The sequence below is a fragment of the Lepisma saccharinum genome, chromosome 17 (genome assembly GCF_977018435.1).
Source record: "Lepisma saccharinum chromosome 17, izLepSacc3.1, whole genome shotgun sequence".
NCBI lineage: Eukaryota > Metazoa > Arthropoda > Insecta > Zygentoma > Lepismatidae > Lepisma > Lepisma saccharinum.
The window spans coordinates 14,827,273-14,848,397 of NC_139245.1; the positions used below are offsets into that span (position 1 = coordinate 14,827,273).

General features: G+C 40.6%; 1 protein-coding gene across 8 annotated transcripts in view; it reads right to left on the reverse strand.

Moving 5' to 3' along the window:
• The window catches only part of LOC146001539 (uncharacterized), a 480,502-nt gene that overhangs the window by 285,070 nt on the left and 174,307 nt on the right, over nt 1–21,125 (reverse strand). For all 8 annotated transcript variants that reach the window (XM_083138985.1, XM_083138983.1, XM_083138981.1 and 5 more), the window contains exon 3: nt 15,271–15,388. In XM_083138985.1, the coding sequence (XP_082995111.1) occupies nt 15,271–15,388 (118 nt within the window). The remainder of the gene's footprint in view (nt 1–15,270; nt 15,389–21,125) is intronic.

The following is a 21,125-nucleotide window of genomic DNA, read 5'->3' on the forward strand; positions in this document are numbered from 1 at the left end:
GATCGAAAGTAAGGAAACAAGGAAGAAAAAAGGAAAGAGACAAAGAAAATGGATACCGAGATGAGAGAAATAGTAAAAGAGAAACAGATAGAGTGTAAGGGAGGAAGAGAAGGAAAGAATGATTGATTGATTGGTTTATTTCACTCAGTTTTTCTTTCACTTTTGGCTAATCGCAACGATATGAATGAGGGACGATATGAACTTGATGAAGGGACTCTCACAAGGAACACACATGCCCAGGCTGGGATTCGGGAACGGCTGTGCTAACCACTCCGCCGCAAAGGTCGACAACACGATGGGAAAAGCAAGGATAGATAAATATATAAATGAAGACACAAAAGAGGATGAATTGAAATAGAAATTTAAGATAAAGCGTCAGTAGCAGACGTTGCTGATTCCTGAAGATCGCTCTGAAGCCTTCAGGCGGATGCTTCGGAAATACCTTGAATATGAGATTTCTTTACACCAAACGTAAGCAAAGTTCCTTGTCTCTTATTCATATTAATATTTAAATCTGTAGTCCTATTGCTTTTAAAAAATCACGGCGTTCAGGTTTCGAGAGAAGCAAAAACTGCAATGCAAACTTGCTAAGAAAACAGCTTTGAGTGTTAACAGACAGCCCTGATTTTCGATTTCCGTAGAAAATCTTTATTTATACTTCCTTGCCGATTAGTCATTGACATTTCCAACACAGATATTGTTTCGTTCAGTTTTGAGAACAGATGATACGCCACCCATTGTTGTAATCTTCTTGCAGTCAATTATTATGATGTTCATAAACAGCCGTAATCTCTTTCCTGTGTTGAAAGGTTTCGGTGTCTGAAAATTCCCGCAGATTATTCAATCTACTTCGTCACTGACATTTGCTGCCGACCCCCGTGGCGGATTGGTTAGCACATCGCGCTACAACGCCAAGGGTCCTGGGTTCGAATCCCGGCCAGGGCGTGGATGATTGCGAGTGTGTTATGTCCTTATATTTATGACATAAACAGAATTAAATATCTCAAGATTGGAACTTCATAATTAAATATATTAAAACTTGTAACAAGGTGGATTACATTATTAAAACTTAAAATCATCCATAAGACACATAAACAAGATGCATATGTACAGACTATATACATTGGCCATCAGGGCCGGATTAAGACAAAATTGGGCCTGATGCTTGAAATCTTCGGTGAACAATAAACACAACGACGTTATAGTTACGTCACAGCGCAAAGAATAATAGTAACTCTATAATAAGTAACGCTGTGTCTAGACGTCCGAATTTGGGGCTCTAAATTTCATTCTAAGATTTATTTTCAGGTTAATATAGCAAAAGAAATCTATTCAGCTTTCTGAAAAGTCTCGTCTGTTTTCATCTGGGCCTAGTTTAGGAATGGGCCTAATGCTGCAACATCAATAACACCAACCATAATCCGGCTGTTGGCCATACTGCCAGTTTACCATATACAATAATACATTTTATAATATATATCAGAGTGTCTATTCTTCAATTTCATCATATCATCACTCATCCCCATCTTCGAAAATTAGCCAAACGTGGCACAAAAAGGGAAGTAAAAAAAAGCAAATCAATAAATTTGTCACTGACATTTGCTACAATGTTATTTAGACGTCCTGGGTTTGATCTCTTCGACACAAGCACTCCTCAGAATATTTCCAGTATAAAATATTTATTCCCATACTCATGGGAATGCTTCCGATGTAATTGATGCTAGGGTCTGCCACTGTGCCAGAGCCTCTTTTGTTTGCAAGTTTCGTGAAAGAGAGATCGACGCTTGTGCGCTTTAATGGCACCATAACTTCTAAGAGTTGAGGGAAAAGCATATACTAGACGGTAAGTACATCAGGCAACTGACAAAAGGTATCTGGTAAAACCCAAATGCAATGCAGCATCAAACTGATAATAATGGTAAGAGGTAACCTATTCGAAACCACTGTGACTTTTTTGTTAACTTGTCCCGAAAAAGTGTCAAGCTACAGTGAAAATGATGTTTACAAAGATACAAAATTTGAAGAAATGAGTTTCTTCCTTAAGGTTTACCCATAAATATTGTTACAAACAGCATTTGTTTTTGTGTGTTTCTGTATAATTGTGTATGCTTGGGTTTCCCAGTGGCGTGGCGTGGCTTTTTCAAAAGTGTTACCGGCCATCAGACGTTATCATCTCCACTCTACCTCCCCCCCCCAAAAAAAAAACATGCCCAATGATTTATTTAGCCACAATCACTCCTAGAAAGAACTACCACTCATGAGAGAGTTACCGTGAAAATCCAGTGAATAGAAGTCGAGCCTTGTCAACCATCTCTGTTTCTTTGCAAAGGGGTGGAAAGGGGAAGAAGAACCACACATTCAGGTCAGTTTGACGTTTCTGCGTTGAGCAGACGACAGAATTCCCCTCCTCCAGCGGTGGGAGGGAAGTCCAGATATACGTACTACTGTTTCCAACGTAGTTTTTTGGAGCAAGGTTTGTCCAAATCACGAATCGCATCAAGTACTTATCTTTTCGTCTATTACTAAACTGTCTCAGTTGTAGTTAAATCCAGCTTTGGCTTTGCAGTCTAGCTCTTGTTCCTTCAGAGAAATAGTATCCCCGTTTTAGGCGAGATTTAACTCTTTTCTGGAAATCCAATGTGACAACACTTGCTGATCCGGTAGGCCGCAGCGGCAACAGGGCTCCTAAACAGGCACATGAATAACCCCCTAGCACACTTGCCTCCAAGTCTTTCCCCGCTGTTCCCTTGCATTGGCGGGCGCCCTTTCCTCTTGTTGCCTCTTGAGGGTAGCGGAACGGACTCCCTCTTCGCTTTTGTCGGCTGCAGAAAAAATGTCCTCTGCAATATACACTCAACTGCAACGCTGTCGGTTAACTTATTTAACAATTTTGTTATTTTATTGAGAAAAAACTTTTTAATTTCTTTACATTTTGCTGTTACCTGCGGTAACACCGGTTACATGCACGCCACGCCTCTGGTTTCTTCCATGGTTTCAGTGTAATTTTAAAAGAGCCAATAAGATTTGAACTTTCAGCAAGGTCCCCCGACCTTACACCATGTGTGTGTGTTTTTTTTCATGTAGGGATTTGGGCAAAATACCATCGCTAGCACGGAGAATACAAGTATTGAAAACCAGAATTGCTGAACTTGAAGTCATGAAGTCATGTGAAATCCATTATAGGCTATGGGTGCCGTGTTGCTACATAGAGCACCTGTATTTTTTTCCGTGACACTTGAACAGGTACTGAAGCAGTACTGAAACTACGTATTTCTCTTTTTAAAACTTATATAAGCACATACTGCAGAGAGTTCATTTCTAAAGACCCTGCATTTATAATAATAATGTAATGCGACACATCTTCAAAATCTACCCCCGTATTGAGAAATGCTCGGAAAAAATAATACAAAGTGTAGGATCAGTCAAGTAACGAGAACGTCTATGTTGCCTGAAGTGGTATTACAAACAGCGAGGGGAAAGGCGCGAGCTGTAACGGACACAATAATGGGAATAACAAGGAAACTACAAAACTATGAAATGAGTTTCGTTAATAATCTATATCGAGCTTCATTATTAGCTTCCGTTGGGTACGGGTGCGAAATCTGGGAGGCCAAAGGGAAAAAGCGTAATTAACCAAATACAGTGCAGCTAACAGCAAACAGCGGGGTACTACAGGAACTCGGGCTAGCGAGGGAGAGCACCAGACTAACATGGAGAAGGGTTAAATATTGGGCAACTCTAATAATAGCAGGGGACGACACTATCAAAGGGAAGGCTCCCATACAACAAGTAAGGGGAGAGGAAATGGGCTCGTGGGCAAAGGAAGTTAAAGGCAAACTATTCGAGGTTGGGATGGGTATGGGAAGAAGAGCACGCAGACTAAGGAACATTTGAACTCGTTAAACAGCGACTAGAAGATATAGATCGGCAAGAAATAATGATGGAAAGTGCAACGAAAATATCACTAGACCTCCGGACAAGGGACATCCGGGAATAGGGACAAGGAAATTATATGAAGAAAGTAAGCAAGGAAGCAAGAGAAGGAGTAGTATGGCTGACATTGGGGGGATGGAGACACAGTGCTGTGAAAAGAGAGGGAGGGACATATGAATGTATAATATGCAAGGGGATTGACGGGCCGGATCATCTGCTTGCATGTCCGGCAACGCGCGCCCTATAGGACAAATGGTTGGAGGGTTTGGAAAAGGAAGGAGAGCTCAAATTAGTTGTGGAAAAGAGTGCAGCAAGTGTGGAATAGTTGGAGAAAGTGGGAGTGTTTTTGGTGAGAGTGAAGGGAAAGAGAAGTGAGGCGAGAAGAAAGACTGGGAGAAGAACGAGTGGGGTGAATGAGCGGTTAGGGGAGGAGAAAGAATGTGTACATAGGCGACAAACTAAGAGACATATATGTGTATGATCAAATATTATGTAGTACGCACAGCCTATGGCTCGCACATGAAATGAAATAAATCTGAGTTATTTCAACAGATCAGTCTGACATGCTCCTAGCCGTGTGTTACTTTTAGTTGGCAAGGACGAAACTGTTATTCATCTCTGTTGCCGAAGAAACGTAAGCAGGTCGCATAAATCTGTTTTCCGACGGATCATGCATATTCAAACAGTCAAATGCAAGTGTGGGAGCATACACAGAACGGAAGATGTCAGATACTAAGCTCTCTGTTTTACGTTCCAATTTAACCTCGCGGTCCTGAATACAGAGTACAAGTGAAAGAAGACCGAGAACAACTCCATCGTATGCATTAAGAGAGAGTCTAACAGCTGGATAGCCGATAATAATTACTATACAACAATCAGAGTTAGATGTACGTAAATTTCGGGGTAACCCTCATAAAAGAAGATAAGAAAGTTTGTAAGATCGTTAATGGAAAACCAGAGTAAGGAAGAAAATTTTGAAATGAATGGTTTGATTGGTGTTGAAAATCATACAGATCATTTGCCAAATTCAAGCCCCACAATCCATGGTTTCATCATGTCAGTCAGTGGCGAAGCGTGACATTTTTACGTAGTCATCGCAAGACTTGCCAAACGTCAGGGTCAATCTTTCAACCGTGGAGGGGGAGGGGGGATTTCTACATTGATAATGATGATAACAGTGTTCGTACAGACGTGCGAAGTAGAGATGGCTAAATTCATTTTCTTCTACGTTGTATATGATCGTAAAATAAAGAAGACTAAACTTTCTTAAATTCTACCCGAAAAATGGAAAAAATTGTTAAACGCCTCTCTCCGAAATCAGGGTAGTAAAATTTCCGAATCGAGATTTTAAATTTAATCCTGATGTTGTTGACCATCCCTGGTGTGAAAGTAAGATATGTTAGGGAAAAGGTTCTGTCTAAGTATGTCTGTCACCTCGAGAACAAAAATCTTGATCAGTCTTGTCATTCGTAAGCATAGTAAACACAAAACAACATTCAAGTACTTCGTGTTTTCTAAATTAAGAACATTATTTTCAGAAAACGACATTTGAACCGCAGGATCAAAAGACAGAAAAAAAATTGAAAAGGAGAAATACTGTGAAGGAAATACAATGGATCCAGAACTGCTCCCCCCCCCCCAGCTCTTTCTAGCACTAACTGTGGGGAAATTTATGCTTTTGCTTACTTATGACGTCACTGAAAGTCTGCCGTGTTTGTAAACAAGGGAGCTGAAAAAGGCCTCTTATGACCATAGACCTTCAAGAGTGGGGGAAAAGCGGTCGCAGGACCTTGGATTTGCAGACCTTCTGTGATGAGTTGCCCGCCTGACACCATTGCACTCAACAGGAAACGTAGCGGGACGGCTGGGCACGGGGGGTAGAACTGGGCTCTCCTTTCGATTCGCTACACTTAGCGAATCTCTTGCGTATTTCTAGCTGTTTCATGGCGTCGAGTGACTAATTTCGCTCAAATATGCGAGTATTCTGACTTATTTTTTACTTCTTCTCTAAAATATTTAAAAAGCAATTTTTTTATATTATTTTGCTTTGTCATCGTCGCATCTCCCGATAACCGGACGCTTCGCCTCTGATGTCAGTGGTACAAGAAATGTAATTGTATTAATTACGAGACTGAAATCGGGTCATTTATGTACTAAACAACATTTACTCAGAATTGGAGTAGTGTCTTCTACTCAGAGTTACCCTTACACATAGTTCCCATCACGTGCGATGCATTTGTGCCAGCGTTTTACCCAGCCCTCAAAACCAGTTTGGAAGAATTCCACAGAACACTCCCTGCCTCACCGTTCAGAGCTGTAGGTCATCGAATCTCATGCCACGAAGCACAGACTTAGCTCAGACTTTATGGTATCCCAAACTCTCAATCATTGCATGTGCTGACACATAGGACATGTGCACTGCATCAGACATTTCCTGGATGGTGATGCGTCTATCCTCTCGAATGAGATCATCATCCCTGTGGCGGTTGTCGTCGGTCAACGACGTTGATGGCCTGCCACTCCTTGTCATGTTCACACTTTCGGTTTCTCCTACTATGAACTTAACTACTTAAGTCTGGCATGAGATTCGATGACCTACAGGAGATTAAACAGCTCTGAACAGTGGGGCAGGGAGAGTTCTGTGGAATTTTTCCAAACTGGTTTTCAGGGCTGGATATAACGATGGCACAAATGCATCGAACGTGATGGCAACTGCGTGTAAGGGTAACTCTGAGTAGAGGACACTACAGGCAAACTATATGTATGTTCATTGTTTCAATCTTTCCATTATTAAACAAATTACACCTCAACAGGCAAAACTTTTTGATACCCCCTTGTACATTACACAAAACTTTATATAACATAAAAGTTCAGCTTCCAAGCTTTGTTGTCAATCCGAATGTTCGGATGGGTTATAGTCTTAAGAAAGTGTAACATACAATTGTAAAGTTGAATGTTTTTCTTTTTGATTGTAATGTCTGTGAAATAGAAGAGAAATACTGATATTTGTAATGTAAACCAATTATGTATGTTTTATATGCATATTATAATGGACAAAAATAGGATTAAAAGCTGTTAGGTCCAAAAATAAAATAATAATAATGGAAAACCAGATGATCAGAGACTTGTGGGATAGTCAAAAGGATGAATGAGAAGCATGTTGTGGTGACCTTGAAGGAAACTGAAAACAGTTGCCAAGACTGAAACTAAGAACAAAATATGCCTCGGGTTAACCTTTTCCACCTCGTCAAAACATGGCGGTGTTTGTAGGGAACAAAGAGAAATTTCCCCTCTCGTTACTTCATACTTCGTATCTGGTTTCAAATATTTATTTCTGAAGGAGAAATCATTAGAAATGCTGATAATTTAGTTACATTTAACAATTTTGTCAATCTTGAGAACCATTTTTCTGTTACATCATTTCCATTTTCATATGCATATTTTGACGTCCATGGAAACGAGCTATACAATGTCATTTCTTTGTAAAAATTAATTGCAGATATTTCTTAAATATAAGATGTTTTAATCCCTACTTAATAGCTGTAATGAAGGGGTCCGGGTTATACCCGGTGATGGCACATAATGGTTCGGATCCCACTTTAAACTGTAGGTCCAGTCCCGATTAGCTTTACTATGCATAAAGTGGACTTAAAACACCAAATCAATCAATCAATTGCGTCCATTCAGTATTTAACAAGTTCAATTTGTTTTATAAAAATAAATAGAATGTGAGCGGAAATTTTCAACAAATGTTAGCTTCCTTTGGAAGTTAGAAATTTTAGTAGTTTTACAAATAAATATTGGGTCACTGTGGTCCAGTGCGTACGGCGTCTGACTGCCATGCGAGAGACCCGGGTTCGATTCCAAGGGTGTGATCTAAGGTCGGGAATCTCCTACCTTGTCCCTTTTCATAAAACAGCTCTGGGGTTCACACAGAGGCAGAGGCGTGGCGTGAATGTAGCCGGTGTTACCGCAGGTAACAGCAAAATGTAAAGAATTAAAAAAGTTGTTCAATGAAATGACAACATTGTTAAATACGTTGCCGTCGAGTAGATATTGCCTAGGACATTTTTTTCTGCAGCCGACAGAAGCGAAGAGGGAGGCAGTTCCTCTACCCTGAAGAGGCAACAAGGGAGAAGATGGCTCCAATGCAAGGAAAGAGCGGGGAAGGACTTTGGGGCATAGTGTGCTATGGGGTTATTCATATGCCTGTTAAGGGGTCCTGTTGCCGTTCAGACCTACCGGATCAGCCAGCGTTGTCACATCGGATTGGTAGAAAAGAGCTAAATCCCGCCTAAAATAGGAATACCATTTCTGTGAAGCAACTAGAGGTAGACTGCAGAGCCAAGGCTGTATTGAACTACATACAACTGAGACCATTTAGGTAATATACGTCTAGCAGGCATAATTGTCTTACTGATAGCCGGTAACACTTTTGAAAAAGTCACGTCACGCCACTGCAAAGGTGGCCGGAGCACGGTGTTGATCACATGACCCTAAAAAATGCCCGAAATCGTTAATGTACGGAGCCCTAACTTCTTAGCACGGTGCAATGAGCATTGGGGAACTTTATGTACCTACCTTACACACACACACACACACATACACATACATATGAGACTTGGCGAATCTCTCTGCACGTTGAACGCAGCGCCGTTCCAGTCGCCGGAACGAATGCAGCGACTCAAAAAAAAAAAAAAAAAAAATCCGTATGCGTAAAATCGCTAATCTCGAACACCAATTTCTCGTCTCGATTTGTTCAAGGTCGTCTTGTCTCGGTCTCGGTAGCATTTCCAGTTCGTGTACACACTCGGAAGAAAGCCTAAAAGAAAATCTCTCGTGAACTTCAATTCTGCGAAGTCACCATTAAATCAGTAATTAAATTCTCCGAGATGCAATTAGCAATTTCATAAGATAGAACATATGACCTTGACTCAGGACAATCCTTGCCCGGAGCATTGTGAGCAGAAGGGGGAAGTAGAGGGGAGGGAAGAAATCACAAAGAAGGTGATTGAAAGAGAAAAACCTCCTTGCGTAACCACGGGTCTATTATCTTCCTGGGTTTTGAATTATTCATTTCGAAATGCGTGAAGCAACATGAAAATTTTAATGTGTAGGGATTACTAACCTTATGAGCTTTGCCTAAAAATTAACATAATACGTATATGTATACACAACGTGTTAAAACTTGGGTATTGAAACCACACCCAAAATAGAACAAGAACACACATAGAGGGCTAGAAAAAGATAGAGCAGGGAGAGATAGAGAGAGAGAATAGGAGAAAGAAAGAGAAATAGAAAAGAAAGAGAGATGACTAGAAAGTAAAAATTCCTGGCAATGCCAATAATATTAGAGTTGATTCTTGGATTAGTTCCCTTGTCATAAGCTGATCTGTCTGTGTCATGGACGTCCGGAAGGGAGCAAGATGGTGCCACGGCCACCTGGAAAATAAATACCAACCTATTGTTTTTCCAAATCTCTAGCCTTCTTGAACCCGAAGGTTGATGGCTGCAGCAACATCTACCCTGAGCAAGATCTATATATTCTTTTCCATCCCTACCAATTTCCTCTAGGTCCATCTCAACGTTATACCTCCATCTTCGTCTATCCCTTCCCAGAGGTCTAATACCATCAGGTTTCCCAACAAGAATCCTGTAAACTCTTCTGTCCTCTCCCATTCGTGCTACATGACCTGTCCATCTAAGTTTTCTTGATTTAATTATTCTAATAATATCTGGACATGAATACATATTTTTCAGTTCTAAATTATGCAACCTTCTCCACGCACCTGTCTCCTCATCCCTTTGGGTGCAAATATTTTTCTAAGGATATTTTTTTCACACATCTAATTTCATTTGAATCGCAGTAATTTATATTAATTATTGTAAGAGCCCTGCAGGAACAAACTGAAGGAGTGTTTTTTGAGGGGTGGGGCTATGTGGGGAAATTATTTCTTGTTTGCTTACCCCTCCCTGTAAACAATCTTGCTAACGTCAATAGTCTGTGTATTTAAATACCCTTCGATCACACATGAACTCAAGGATATTTACACAAAAATAAAAACAACCATTTCACAGCATGCTTCAACTAAGTGTTCTCGTCTAGAGAGTTCCTGACTGTTCCTTACAAACCTATAAATCCACATTAAGCACTTTCCCACAATACTACACCTCACATATATTTTCACAACGAATAACTAATCGTGGAGAAACATTGGAAAAAAGAATTAGTTACATCACGTTGTTTTCACGTCGGTATACACAAGGATATGTAGTGTGATGTGAGGAACACGGTACTTAGAAATAGGGAAACACATCCCATATGTCGTCACAGTTGCAAAGTGGACAGGTTGGGAAAGCATGAGTGTCCAGTACTGGATACAGCGGTGGCAATTAGGGAAGGGGCGAGGGGGGCAGATGCACCCCTAACTTTTTGCCACTTTGCCCCGCCCTATGCTAAACCTTTGCTGTACCTGTTGCCAAGAAATGGTTTCCTGAAACTGTGTTGTTGTTTTTTTTTTAAAAAAAATAGGGAAATTTACTTTCTGGATGCGCCTCGTACCAAGGGAAAGTAAACTCTCCTTGAGTCCCCCCCCCCCAGTTTTGGAACCCAATCGCCGCCACTGACTGCATAATTGTGATTAGCTCTTGAATCTGAATTCAAAGCAGATAACAGAAATACATGCATTGCAACAAAGCAGTTTAAAACCAGAAATCTGTGGAAATATATTCGCTTTAAAAAAAGAAGTTCCCGGTAATATTAGTGTGCAAATTAAATTTTGCAATAAAAGCAAAAAGTGCAACTAATAAGTAATTATCACTTAGTAAGACAATGAGTACAAATAAATATCAAATGGGTCTTGTGTAAATTGAAAACTTAAAATATGTCCTTCTTTCTGTCTGTCCGACACACATACACAAGAGCGCCAACTCTTGAAGAACACTTGAGTTACAAGTTTACAAAGGTCTAATGAATCTTTCCTTCCATGTATCATGATATTAATGCATACTAAGAATGCATCCTTACTTATTTTATAAAAATATGTCATTTACTGATTTCAATAAGCAATCCACCACGAGTCGCGATGACAAATATGCAATAATAATAATAATAATGAAAACACGACAAATTATTGGGTGGGCTCGGGCCCCACGGCTCCCATATAGGTTGCACTATTGCACACACACACACACACACACACTGAAACTTTCGATTTCATGTAGCAACTGTATAACTTCGGAAAGTGGAAAAGCTTTGGGGTTCAGATAGTTCACAGTCTAGTTGCGGTCTGTCTGAAATGGACATTTGGTCTTTACCTCCGAGAAAGCAATTCAAAAGCTGTTATCTAGTTTCAGGTTCACTTTCAAAGCACGTGAGCCATCAAACGGATTTACAAATCGTCCATGGGCCCCGTGTTTGATACCCGGAGGAGGCACATAGTGGTTCGGATCCCACTTTAAACTGTAGGTCCAGTCCCGATTAGCCTTACTGTGCATAAAGTGGACTTAAAACAGCAAATCAATCAATCAAATCATCTATGAACGGCACTCAGTGACTAAAGTAATATACACTTCCACTTTGTGCGAAACGTCTCGTATCTAATAACGTCAGTCCTTGACGAGCAATCTAATTTCTCCCACGCGATTGACGTGAAAATGTTTACGATTACTTCCTAATAGTCCACAGGCGGCCCTGGTTGTTTCCGAGCGCATTAATGGAAGAATTCGGAGTAATTTTAACGAGAACCATTAAAAGAAGATAAGAAGCCATGAGGATTTGCGGAAACCATTGTTTCCAGCAGTAATGATTTCTTCAAGGCCCTTTCCCGAGTTTCTTCTAAGGGCTATCCCACATTATTACCATTTATCCCTTTCTGCTGCGTTGAGTTATTGTGAGGTCAAATTACGACATTCTTGCTTAACGATGGAAGCATCTTTTCTATCCTCGTGAATGAGGAACCTTCCCTCGTCTCGAAGGTCAAGTGTGAACTTCGTCCCGAACCTCAAAATTTCTATAAAAATATTTATTTAAAAAGATAAGCAAGGTAAATAACTCATGCAACCCTATCTATTCGTAGACCTAAATCAGTCCCTGGTAAAACCCTTGTGATTCAAGCGAAAGTTTTGTATACTACACATTCTAATCAAATATAGTCTCAAAGAATTCTCAACATTACATCTCGGTTGACGGATCTCTGTCTCATTATCGTTCTCGATACTATTCATAAACATTTCCCATGGATTGGGTCCTCAAACTTTATGCACAGATAAAACGGTTTGGTTGGAATAGACAAGAAACATATCAACCAAATATTTGTTGAAATCGGCAACAAACAAATGACCATTCACCAGAACCAAATTATTTTAGTAATCGTGCACTTTTGTTCTGTTACCAAAAAGTTTAACAAAAATAACAAATTTAGTAGATGGTTATCAGATTATTTGTTCATAGTTAGCAAAAAGCCTAAATGTGTTTGTTAATTCAAACAAATTAGGTTTTTTCTTCTGTGTACAGTCACAAGCAGAATCGAGCTGTATTTTACACATCAGCAAACAAGAAAGGAGAGCTTGGAGTCTCATTCAGCCAAGCCCTCCTTACAGCTAGGGAACCCGAACAACACAATGATACAATTTAAGAATCTTCAGCGGAAATCTGTGATGCTACAAGGATTCATTCCATCCGCAAAGTGCCGACCTCCATGACGGTGTGGTTAGCACAGCGCGGCTCGACGCCAGGGATTCCAAGTTCCGACTTGAGCATGGTTGTTCTTTGTGAATGTCCTTCATCAATTTCATCAGTCATCCTCATCGTCGCGATTAGCTAAGAGTGGAAGAAAAGCAACACATGAAATCAAATCACTCGCAGTCTTTGAAAGACTTCAGTTGTTATTTGTCACATCAGTCTTTTGAAGAATTTACAATGTGATCTTCAAGCAGAGACAGCAAGTGACATAAGCTCACAAGTAAGATCATATCAGAAATGTATTGCTTTTGTCTAGCGTCGCGAGATAAGGGGAAATACCTTTGAAGAGCTTTCGCCTCGTCATTGTTCTCCAGCATTCGATGTTCTTCAGTCCAATTTGAGACTTGTAACACTGCGGATATTGTGACCTCATGGGTCATTTGGAGCCTGAGAAATCTTCCTCGTCCTTCTGCCTCTTATGGGAAGGACAAATTACGTAAGGTTTCGACACAAGTACTTAGAATGGGTTCCCAGGAAATATAATGATTCGTGCGCTAATGTGATGTAATGGGTGACAGTTCTGTACGGAGCAAGGTTCTCACATATACACAGTGTATTGTAGTTCTATATAGATGATCCTACGTCTCTTCTCTCATCTCTCTAGGTTAACCGCGACGTTCAGTATGAGTGCTGAATTGACGAAATACAGCAGGGAACACACAATGAAACGGCCATGCTTTAGCCAAGATTCGAACCAAGGACACGTGATTTCGTGATGCATTGCTTTGTACTACTAACTTCGCCACGCAGAATCTTCTAATGATTATTTTCCCAATGTTGTCTTGCTAGCCAAGCACATTGCTGGTCCACTTTTAATCCTGCTATCGAAGGTCCCGGCCTGTCTTTGGGTGCTCTTTGTGAGTGGCTCATCAATTTCATCTAACATCATTCATCCTCATCGTCGCGAGTTGCCAAAAGTGGACACGAAACGACATTAACAGGCACATGGCTGCATAGTAAATGGTAGCTTAACGTATTTTGGAAAACTTTACGTGCTTTACTTGCAAATTAAAAGTTTTACACATAAAAACACACGCACATAGTACGTGTGTATAAGTGTGTGCTACTGTAATTAGCAGGAAAAATGATGATTATGTCTTATTTGATTGCAAAAAGTACCCAAATAGTTAACATTGCAACACCAATCTTTGAATCTGAGTGAATATATCAATTTGATCACATTGGACTACAGCTCGGCCAAGATGAGTATTCACTCCTCTGCAAATTCATGAACTAAAGTGGGCAGTTACCTGTTTCGTCCTTTCGCTTGTGTCCGTGTGTTTCCGTCTTGCCTCTATGAATAACTTCTCTTTGCTTTGATACCAAAAACTTCAACAACGGTAAATATTACGTATTCGCTTTGTACGGGTTTTCCCTTCATGATGACACAAACGCTTGTTACTGACTAAAGGTGACGACGATGTGATGAAGAACGTCGCGCATTTTGGCAACGCAGGGGCAGGGTTACATTGTGAACAACTGATTGCAACGCTTTCACCCTCAGCTCGGTTACAGTTGAAAATTCGGTACTATTATCGTATGAGGGAAACACCTACGAATCATATATTTCGGACTTCTTTACATTGCTAACGTGTTATTTTCGAATGTGGAACATTTCCTAAAGTGAAATAATGCATATCAATGTCTATTTCTTAGATTTACGAGTACTTACTGTTACTTGTTGTTTCGAATCTGTTACACATTATGGCCGTGATAGCGTACTGGTTTAGGGGGCGTTCTGAGAGTGTTTTGTCGATTTATGCAGTGTTGCAACCTCGTTCACCGGAAAATATCTACTTTCGTGCCCGGATTTGAAATTATGTTAATACGTCGCAAACCATTGACGTTAGCCTCACAAACCATTCACGTTAGCCCCAAAAACCATTCACGTTAGCCCCAAAAACCATTTTCCGTAAGGTTAGATTAGGTTAAGTTAGGTTAGGCAAGCATGGTAAAAAAAAGAAATTAAAAATACTCGACACGTCATATTCTAGTGAAAACACGGCGAGGCTGAAACACTGGCTACGGGGTTGCATCATCTTAACACACGGAACATTGCACTCTCGTGCAGAAAGCAAATGGCGGGAGCAGAAAGAGCGTGCCGGACAGAGATTTTCGCAGAAAACAACACGCATTCACATTAAAATGGATGAAATCTACATTCAGGAACTTCCACAACGCTAAAGAAAATTATTTTGGTAAGTACTTTCTCCTGTAAATTTGAAGGAATCCGTTTCCCTCATACGATAATGTTACCGAAAATTCTATTACAGAGCGAGAGAGTTTCTCTCTTATTGGTCTAGCTGTAGGCTATTTTTAACAGTGTGGTGTATTTGGGCTATATTTTATGTTTCAAAAGCACCGCGACCAGTAAAAGATTGCTGAACAACACATCCAAGAAGAGCTTCGGTTCAGCACTCGGCCCGATCTCCTTTCCGATCACGTCCTACCATCTCGTGATTGTTTACTTTCTACACCAAACCTCCTCTGCTTCCGGAAACAACCAACGTAGGGCAGTAAATGATTCAAGTCCGTCTGGGAGTTCTCCGTGGGTCCTGCAGGATAGCCCAATTACAAGAAAACTAGCCACTTACCTTATTCTCTCCCGCTCCTTGGATCTGAGGGAAGCGTCCCTTTCCAGCACCAGGAGGACCTTCTGGTATTCTGGTCCAGAGAGGGAGCCCGTCTGATATGCCCGATTCATCGCTGCCTCTGGGAAAGAAAGAAACAGAAAATGAAGACATTTTTCGTACATGCTTTAACAACACACTTTTTTACATGAACATTGTGTTAAAAGGGGTTTTGTTCTCAGACCACTTTATGCACAGATAGGCTAATTTGGACTGGACCTACAGTTTAAAATGGGATCCGAACCATCACGTGCCTCAACTGGGTATCGAACCCGGGACCACTTGATTGCAAGGTGATTGTGTTAAAAGGGCTCGCACATGGAGACAATAAGATAATAAAATATATATTCACGTTGCAGAAAGAAAATCTACTTAGTGTATTAACACCAGATTACTGCTCGTATTGTTTAATTTGCGAAGATGGGGAAGAGTGATGATATGAAGAAATTCATGAATGGACAATCACAAATATCCATGCACAGTCCAGGATTCGAACCCGGGACCTCTGGCGTCATAGCTCGATGTGCTAACCACTCCGCCACAGGGGCCGACCTTTCCTACTTATCGGCGTAGTTCTATACTTTCTGGTTCAAGTTTCGAATTCCAAATTAGTGTATATTTACTTTACAATATTCGTAATTAAGAAGAGGTCTCTCCGGTAGCCAAGTGGTTGCGTCGTCGCCTTGTAATCAAGGAGTCCCGGGTTCGGAACCCGGTAGAGGGTCATAGTGGTTCGGATTTCACTTTAAACTGTAGGTCCAGTCCCTATTTTACTGTGCATAAAGTGGACTTAAAACACAAAATCAACCAACCAAAAAAAAAAAATCGTAATTGAGAAGTATTTATGTGCTTATAGGCACTGAGAAACAAGATGCATGTGCCTGCCTCCGGGTGCCTCGGTTTCAAACCTCGGCATGTGTTTGTCCTATAATTCATTACATCATTCATCCTCATCGTCACGATTACCTCAAGAGATAGGGAAACGACGTAAAATAACCAAAACTGAAATAGAAAATGCATGTATAAGCAAGGTAGAGAGAGAGAGAGGGAGAGAATTACATCTGTATGTCTTTTGAGGTTCTTTTGTTTAAGTCTACTTTTATTTAGGTTAATCGGGACTAGACCTACAGTGTTAGAGTGGGATCAGAACTCCACCAGGTATCGAACCCGGGACTCCTTGATTACAAGATGACGACGTTACCAATACACCATCGGGGAATGCCCGACATCCGTATATCAGTCATCAGGATATTCGCGAATTCGGCGTTCAAATCACGCAGTTAGCGTTCTTAACTATAGATTTTCCATAGTTTTGTTCAGTCACCTCGGGATACAGACTAGTAGTCAGTACTGCAATCATCCTCAGTAAATTGAAGAATGAAAAAGGATCTCATTCAGAACCTTACATTCAACAGAAAATTGTGTTCTAGTCAAACAGTATGCGCCTGCCATCTAACGTCAGAACGTCGAACTCCAAGTGCAAGTAACGTACAGATTCGCGGCACGCTGATTAATCCGTTTACGTAAAGAAAATAAGCAACTAAGAAGAGCAACCAATGTTAATTGGACATTACCCATTTTCTACCGCTTGTACAGTCATGGACACTTCTGCGTTGTAACGATTCCATTAAAAATTAATGGGATTGTTACAACCCAGAAGTGACCGTGACTGTACTTTCACCTACTATGACGCTACGTTTTTTCCTCTCTTCTACAGGTGAATTTTCTTTCTTTTTTACCTGTGGCGGTGATCGAACCTACGACAGGCCTGTGATTTAATACAAATCCAATTCGTTAACCAACTACTCCACGATGTTCTATTAGCGTGTGTACGATTTTATAATACTGGACTTTCGAATAATGTTTTCTTAACAATGTTATCTAACATCTTTTCAACACCTACTAAAATAAACGTCACGCCTCAAGGAAAGTTAAAATTAGTTGACAACTCTGAGAGGACCCCACAAAAAGACTATTGTAACCCTAAAAAATAAGCATGTAAAATTAGCAATATTTGGGTATTATCGATCTTTGAAACAGTTTAGGGGGTAATGAAGCATTTTTCTAGTTCCGAGGCCTTCATCATGGCGAGAATTATGTCCGTGAGTGAATTGAGTCCATAGGATTGGGGCTTCATATACAGTGTGTATGTTAGACAGACATTTTATCCATTTATATCCGATTGCTTGTGCGACTGATAAGTGATAAGTAGGGGGGCGGATTTACATGCACAAAAAAAACAAAATATGCACTAAAAAGGCCAAAATATGTACTAACATTTTCAAAATAACCTATTTTAAGATTCTGTACACCCATGGACGTCCGCAGGATTCTTTCCAGGGAGGGGTAAGGAAGGTATTTTTTTCCAGGGGGCAAAGAAGTCACATTTTCCCCCAAAAGAGTGTAGTTCCCTAAAAAACATTGCTTAAATTTGAATTTATGGTGTTAATGCAATAATTAACACATATTGTTGTGGCTAAAATGAAATTATATGTGTGAACTACATAATTTTTGGTTGACTTTCATTTTCCAGGGGACCCTCTTGCCCCCTCTTCCGGACGCCCATGTGTACACCTTACATGCAAAGTAAACGTATCAGTAACTCACTGAACGCAATTACAGAATTGAAAGTGTAATAAATTGTGCTATTTAGGATCACCAAAAATACTAATTTACAAAGGTTTTTAGTCTTGTGTAACAAAATTATTATATTACACGCATTTCTTTAACTGAGAGCTCGCTTTAAGAACTGCAATATTGCAATTATAGTAATATACTTATCTTGTTGAAAACACTGTCTTTTCTTTGCATTAATCAATATCTTATTCTTTTACATTAACATTTCAATACACTATACGTTATTTATCGTTGCTTTCATGTAGACGGTACTAGATATATCACTAAGTACACAAATTCCACGGACGCTATCTCAGTTTCTATAGGACTGCCATCTTTCTGCTTCAAATTACTTTAATAGTAAAATTACCACTTCAAATCACAACACTTTCGTGACGAAAAGCACCCAAAAATCATGTTCAATCCTCACCGGTATGCTGTTTCAATATTTAGCTGCAATCCATCGACAGACATAATCGCAAAAAGTTAATGTATTTTTATCATTCCCTTAGTTTCTACCGTCTTGTTATATTGTACTCAAATAAGAGAATCATGGGCGTCCGGAAGAGGGGGGCAAAGGGGGGGGGGATGAAAGTCAACCAAAAAACATGTATTATTTCACACCAGTATAATTTTATTTTAGCCACAATAATATGTGTTAATTATTGCATGAACACCATAAATCAAATTTAAGTAATGATTTTTTTTTAGGAAACAACACACTTTTGGGGAAAAATGTGACATGTTTGCCCCCCCTGGAAAAGATAATACCTCCCTTGCCCCTCCCTGAAAAAAATCCTGCGGACGTCCATGAACAGAATGATCCTTCACTAGGTTATACAGCAGGATTGTCCGCAAAAATTAACATAAGTTTATAAAAAATCACACATGTCCAGGCCTACGCAGCCAACAAATGTTTTACCAAAAACGAAAGCTCAGTTTGATCATGGCAAATTTACATTTCGGCAAATTTCCATCCAAGCTGCCAAAAACTACTCTAAATACCTGAAATGTATTGCACGTTTAGAGCATACTTGACACCGGCAGTGGTAAACGCATCGATGCCTTCTAGCTACCCACTGTTGGAGCAATAGGCTGTTACTTCTCCTCTCCTTCGGCATTTATTCTCCAGCACACACACACACTCACAGATATATCAAGATGTTACGTTAACAGATAATCCTCAAACAACGCGACCCCAGTGTTGTCGCTGGAATTTGGAAATGTGACTCACATCTCTGAAAGGTCATTGGTGGAAGAGAGGGTGGGTTTTTCTATCTTCACAACCAGACCACCTGCCACGCAATGAGATGAGATGAGTTTTTGAATGTCCTTGACCCAACTAACACCCAACACCGGACGAAGTAGGCTATTTATTAATGCTGACACAATGAACGGTAAAAATTAAGCAGACAAACTTGAAACGAACAATTACATGAAAATTGCTTCCAAATTCCCAATATATGTAAATTATATGCACGTTAAGCTAAAATATGCACTAACGTTCCAAATATGCATTTATATGCACTATAAAACTTTACCAAAGTAATCCACATCAAGTGAAATGGATAAATCCGTTGAGAGCATACAAGCAAATATGCAAAAATCCGCCCCTAGTGGTAAGGGATTTTGGATGTTGATATAAATACAGGGTTGATTAACTAATTCGTTTGGTTTTACTTCGCTTTTTTTTCTTTCATTCTTTCGGCTAATCGCGAAGATGAGGATGAGGGAGGATATGATGAGATTGATGAAAGGACACTCGCAGGAACACCCATGCCCGGGGTGGGATTCGAATCCGGGGCCTCGGGCGTTGTAGTGCACCAGGCAGGTCGGCACATAAAGACAGGAAAAGATCGAGAATGATTATCAATAAATTAGCATGATGTAGCATGACAATATCTCACCAAACAACACACGAGGCGTTACACACAAATTATATGAGAACCATGAGCCTGCCTCCTGTCCACTTTTTTCAAAATGCCACACTCTTTCTTACCATGACCTGAATTGAATACTGTTAAAGCTTCTGTTCCCCAACACCAATATTTTACATTTAATTGCATCAGATTGTTTGTAAAGCATCTTCCCCTTCCCATCGTTATTAGTAAAAAAACATTCCCCAGTAAAACGAGGTCGTGCAATAAACCCATCATTGAGCTCTCTGTTGGAGGTTAATTTTCTGCGTTGAAGATTTGTGAAGTACCAGTAACGGCGCCAGAAATGAGGAAATAGACCAAACTCCTTCCCCGGTCGACCAGTCCCCCCCTGCAGCGAACAAGAAAAGTTAAAAAGGTAAAAAAAAAAGGTAAAGTGTTCCCCTGTGCATAGCACCATGCCATGAAGGCGTATAGGGGGTGTGGGGGTAACGCCCCACACTTTCTTGATCCGGTCGTGAAGGCGGGTGATGTGATCAGCATCACGCCCCTGACCGCCTTTACCCCCCAGGGTTTCCCCCAGGTACCCATGTTATTCGACGCTGGGTGTGCGCCGGGGCCGCTTCGACCGTTAGAAAAGTTCCCGGATTTGAACCGGCCGGGGATCGAACCCGGGACCTTTAGCATAGTAGTCAGACGCGTTACCGACTGAGCCACCGCGGCCACTAAATCATCGTTCTCCTGCGGTGGACTCGAACTCGCAGACCCGACTTACCTTAAGTCCACCTGCTCTAACCAACTGAGCTACCCAGGAGAACTACAAGAAAAGTTAAATAAATTGTATTTGTATTTTTGTTATCTTATGTCGCTTTTATGCTACTTCGGGCTAATTGCGAGGATGAGGATGAGTGGACATTCTTCCCTCCGTGGCGGAGTGGTTAGCACAACGCGCTACGACGCCAGGCGTCCCGGGTTCAAATCCTGACCTGGGCATGGGTGTTCCTTGTGGATGTCCCTAACGATGAGTTCCGTCGATGAAAGAAAAACTCCATTCCCTCTCACATTTTTAGAAATTCTGTATTGAAAACAGGGGTGTATCTACGCGCCAGAATTAACTATCTGGGGGTGCTGGGGGGGGGGGGTGCGGCATGAAATTTATGGGGTGGGATGTTGAAAGTAGAGTAAAAATGAAACATGCATATATGCTTTATTCACCATGTGAAATACCAATCAACTTTTAGTAGACTTCTATGAAAATATTTCGATGACTTGATTCATTTTTGCTTGCTTGAACACAACTTGTACAAAGAAGTAAATTTGGCTTCC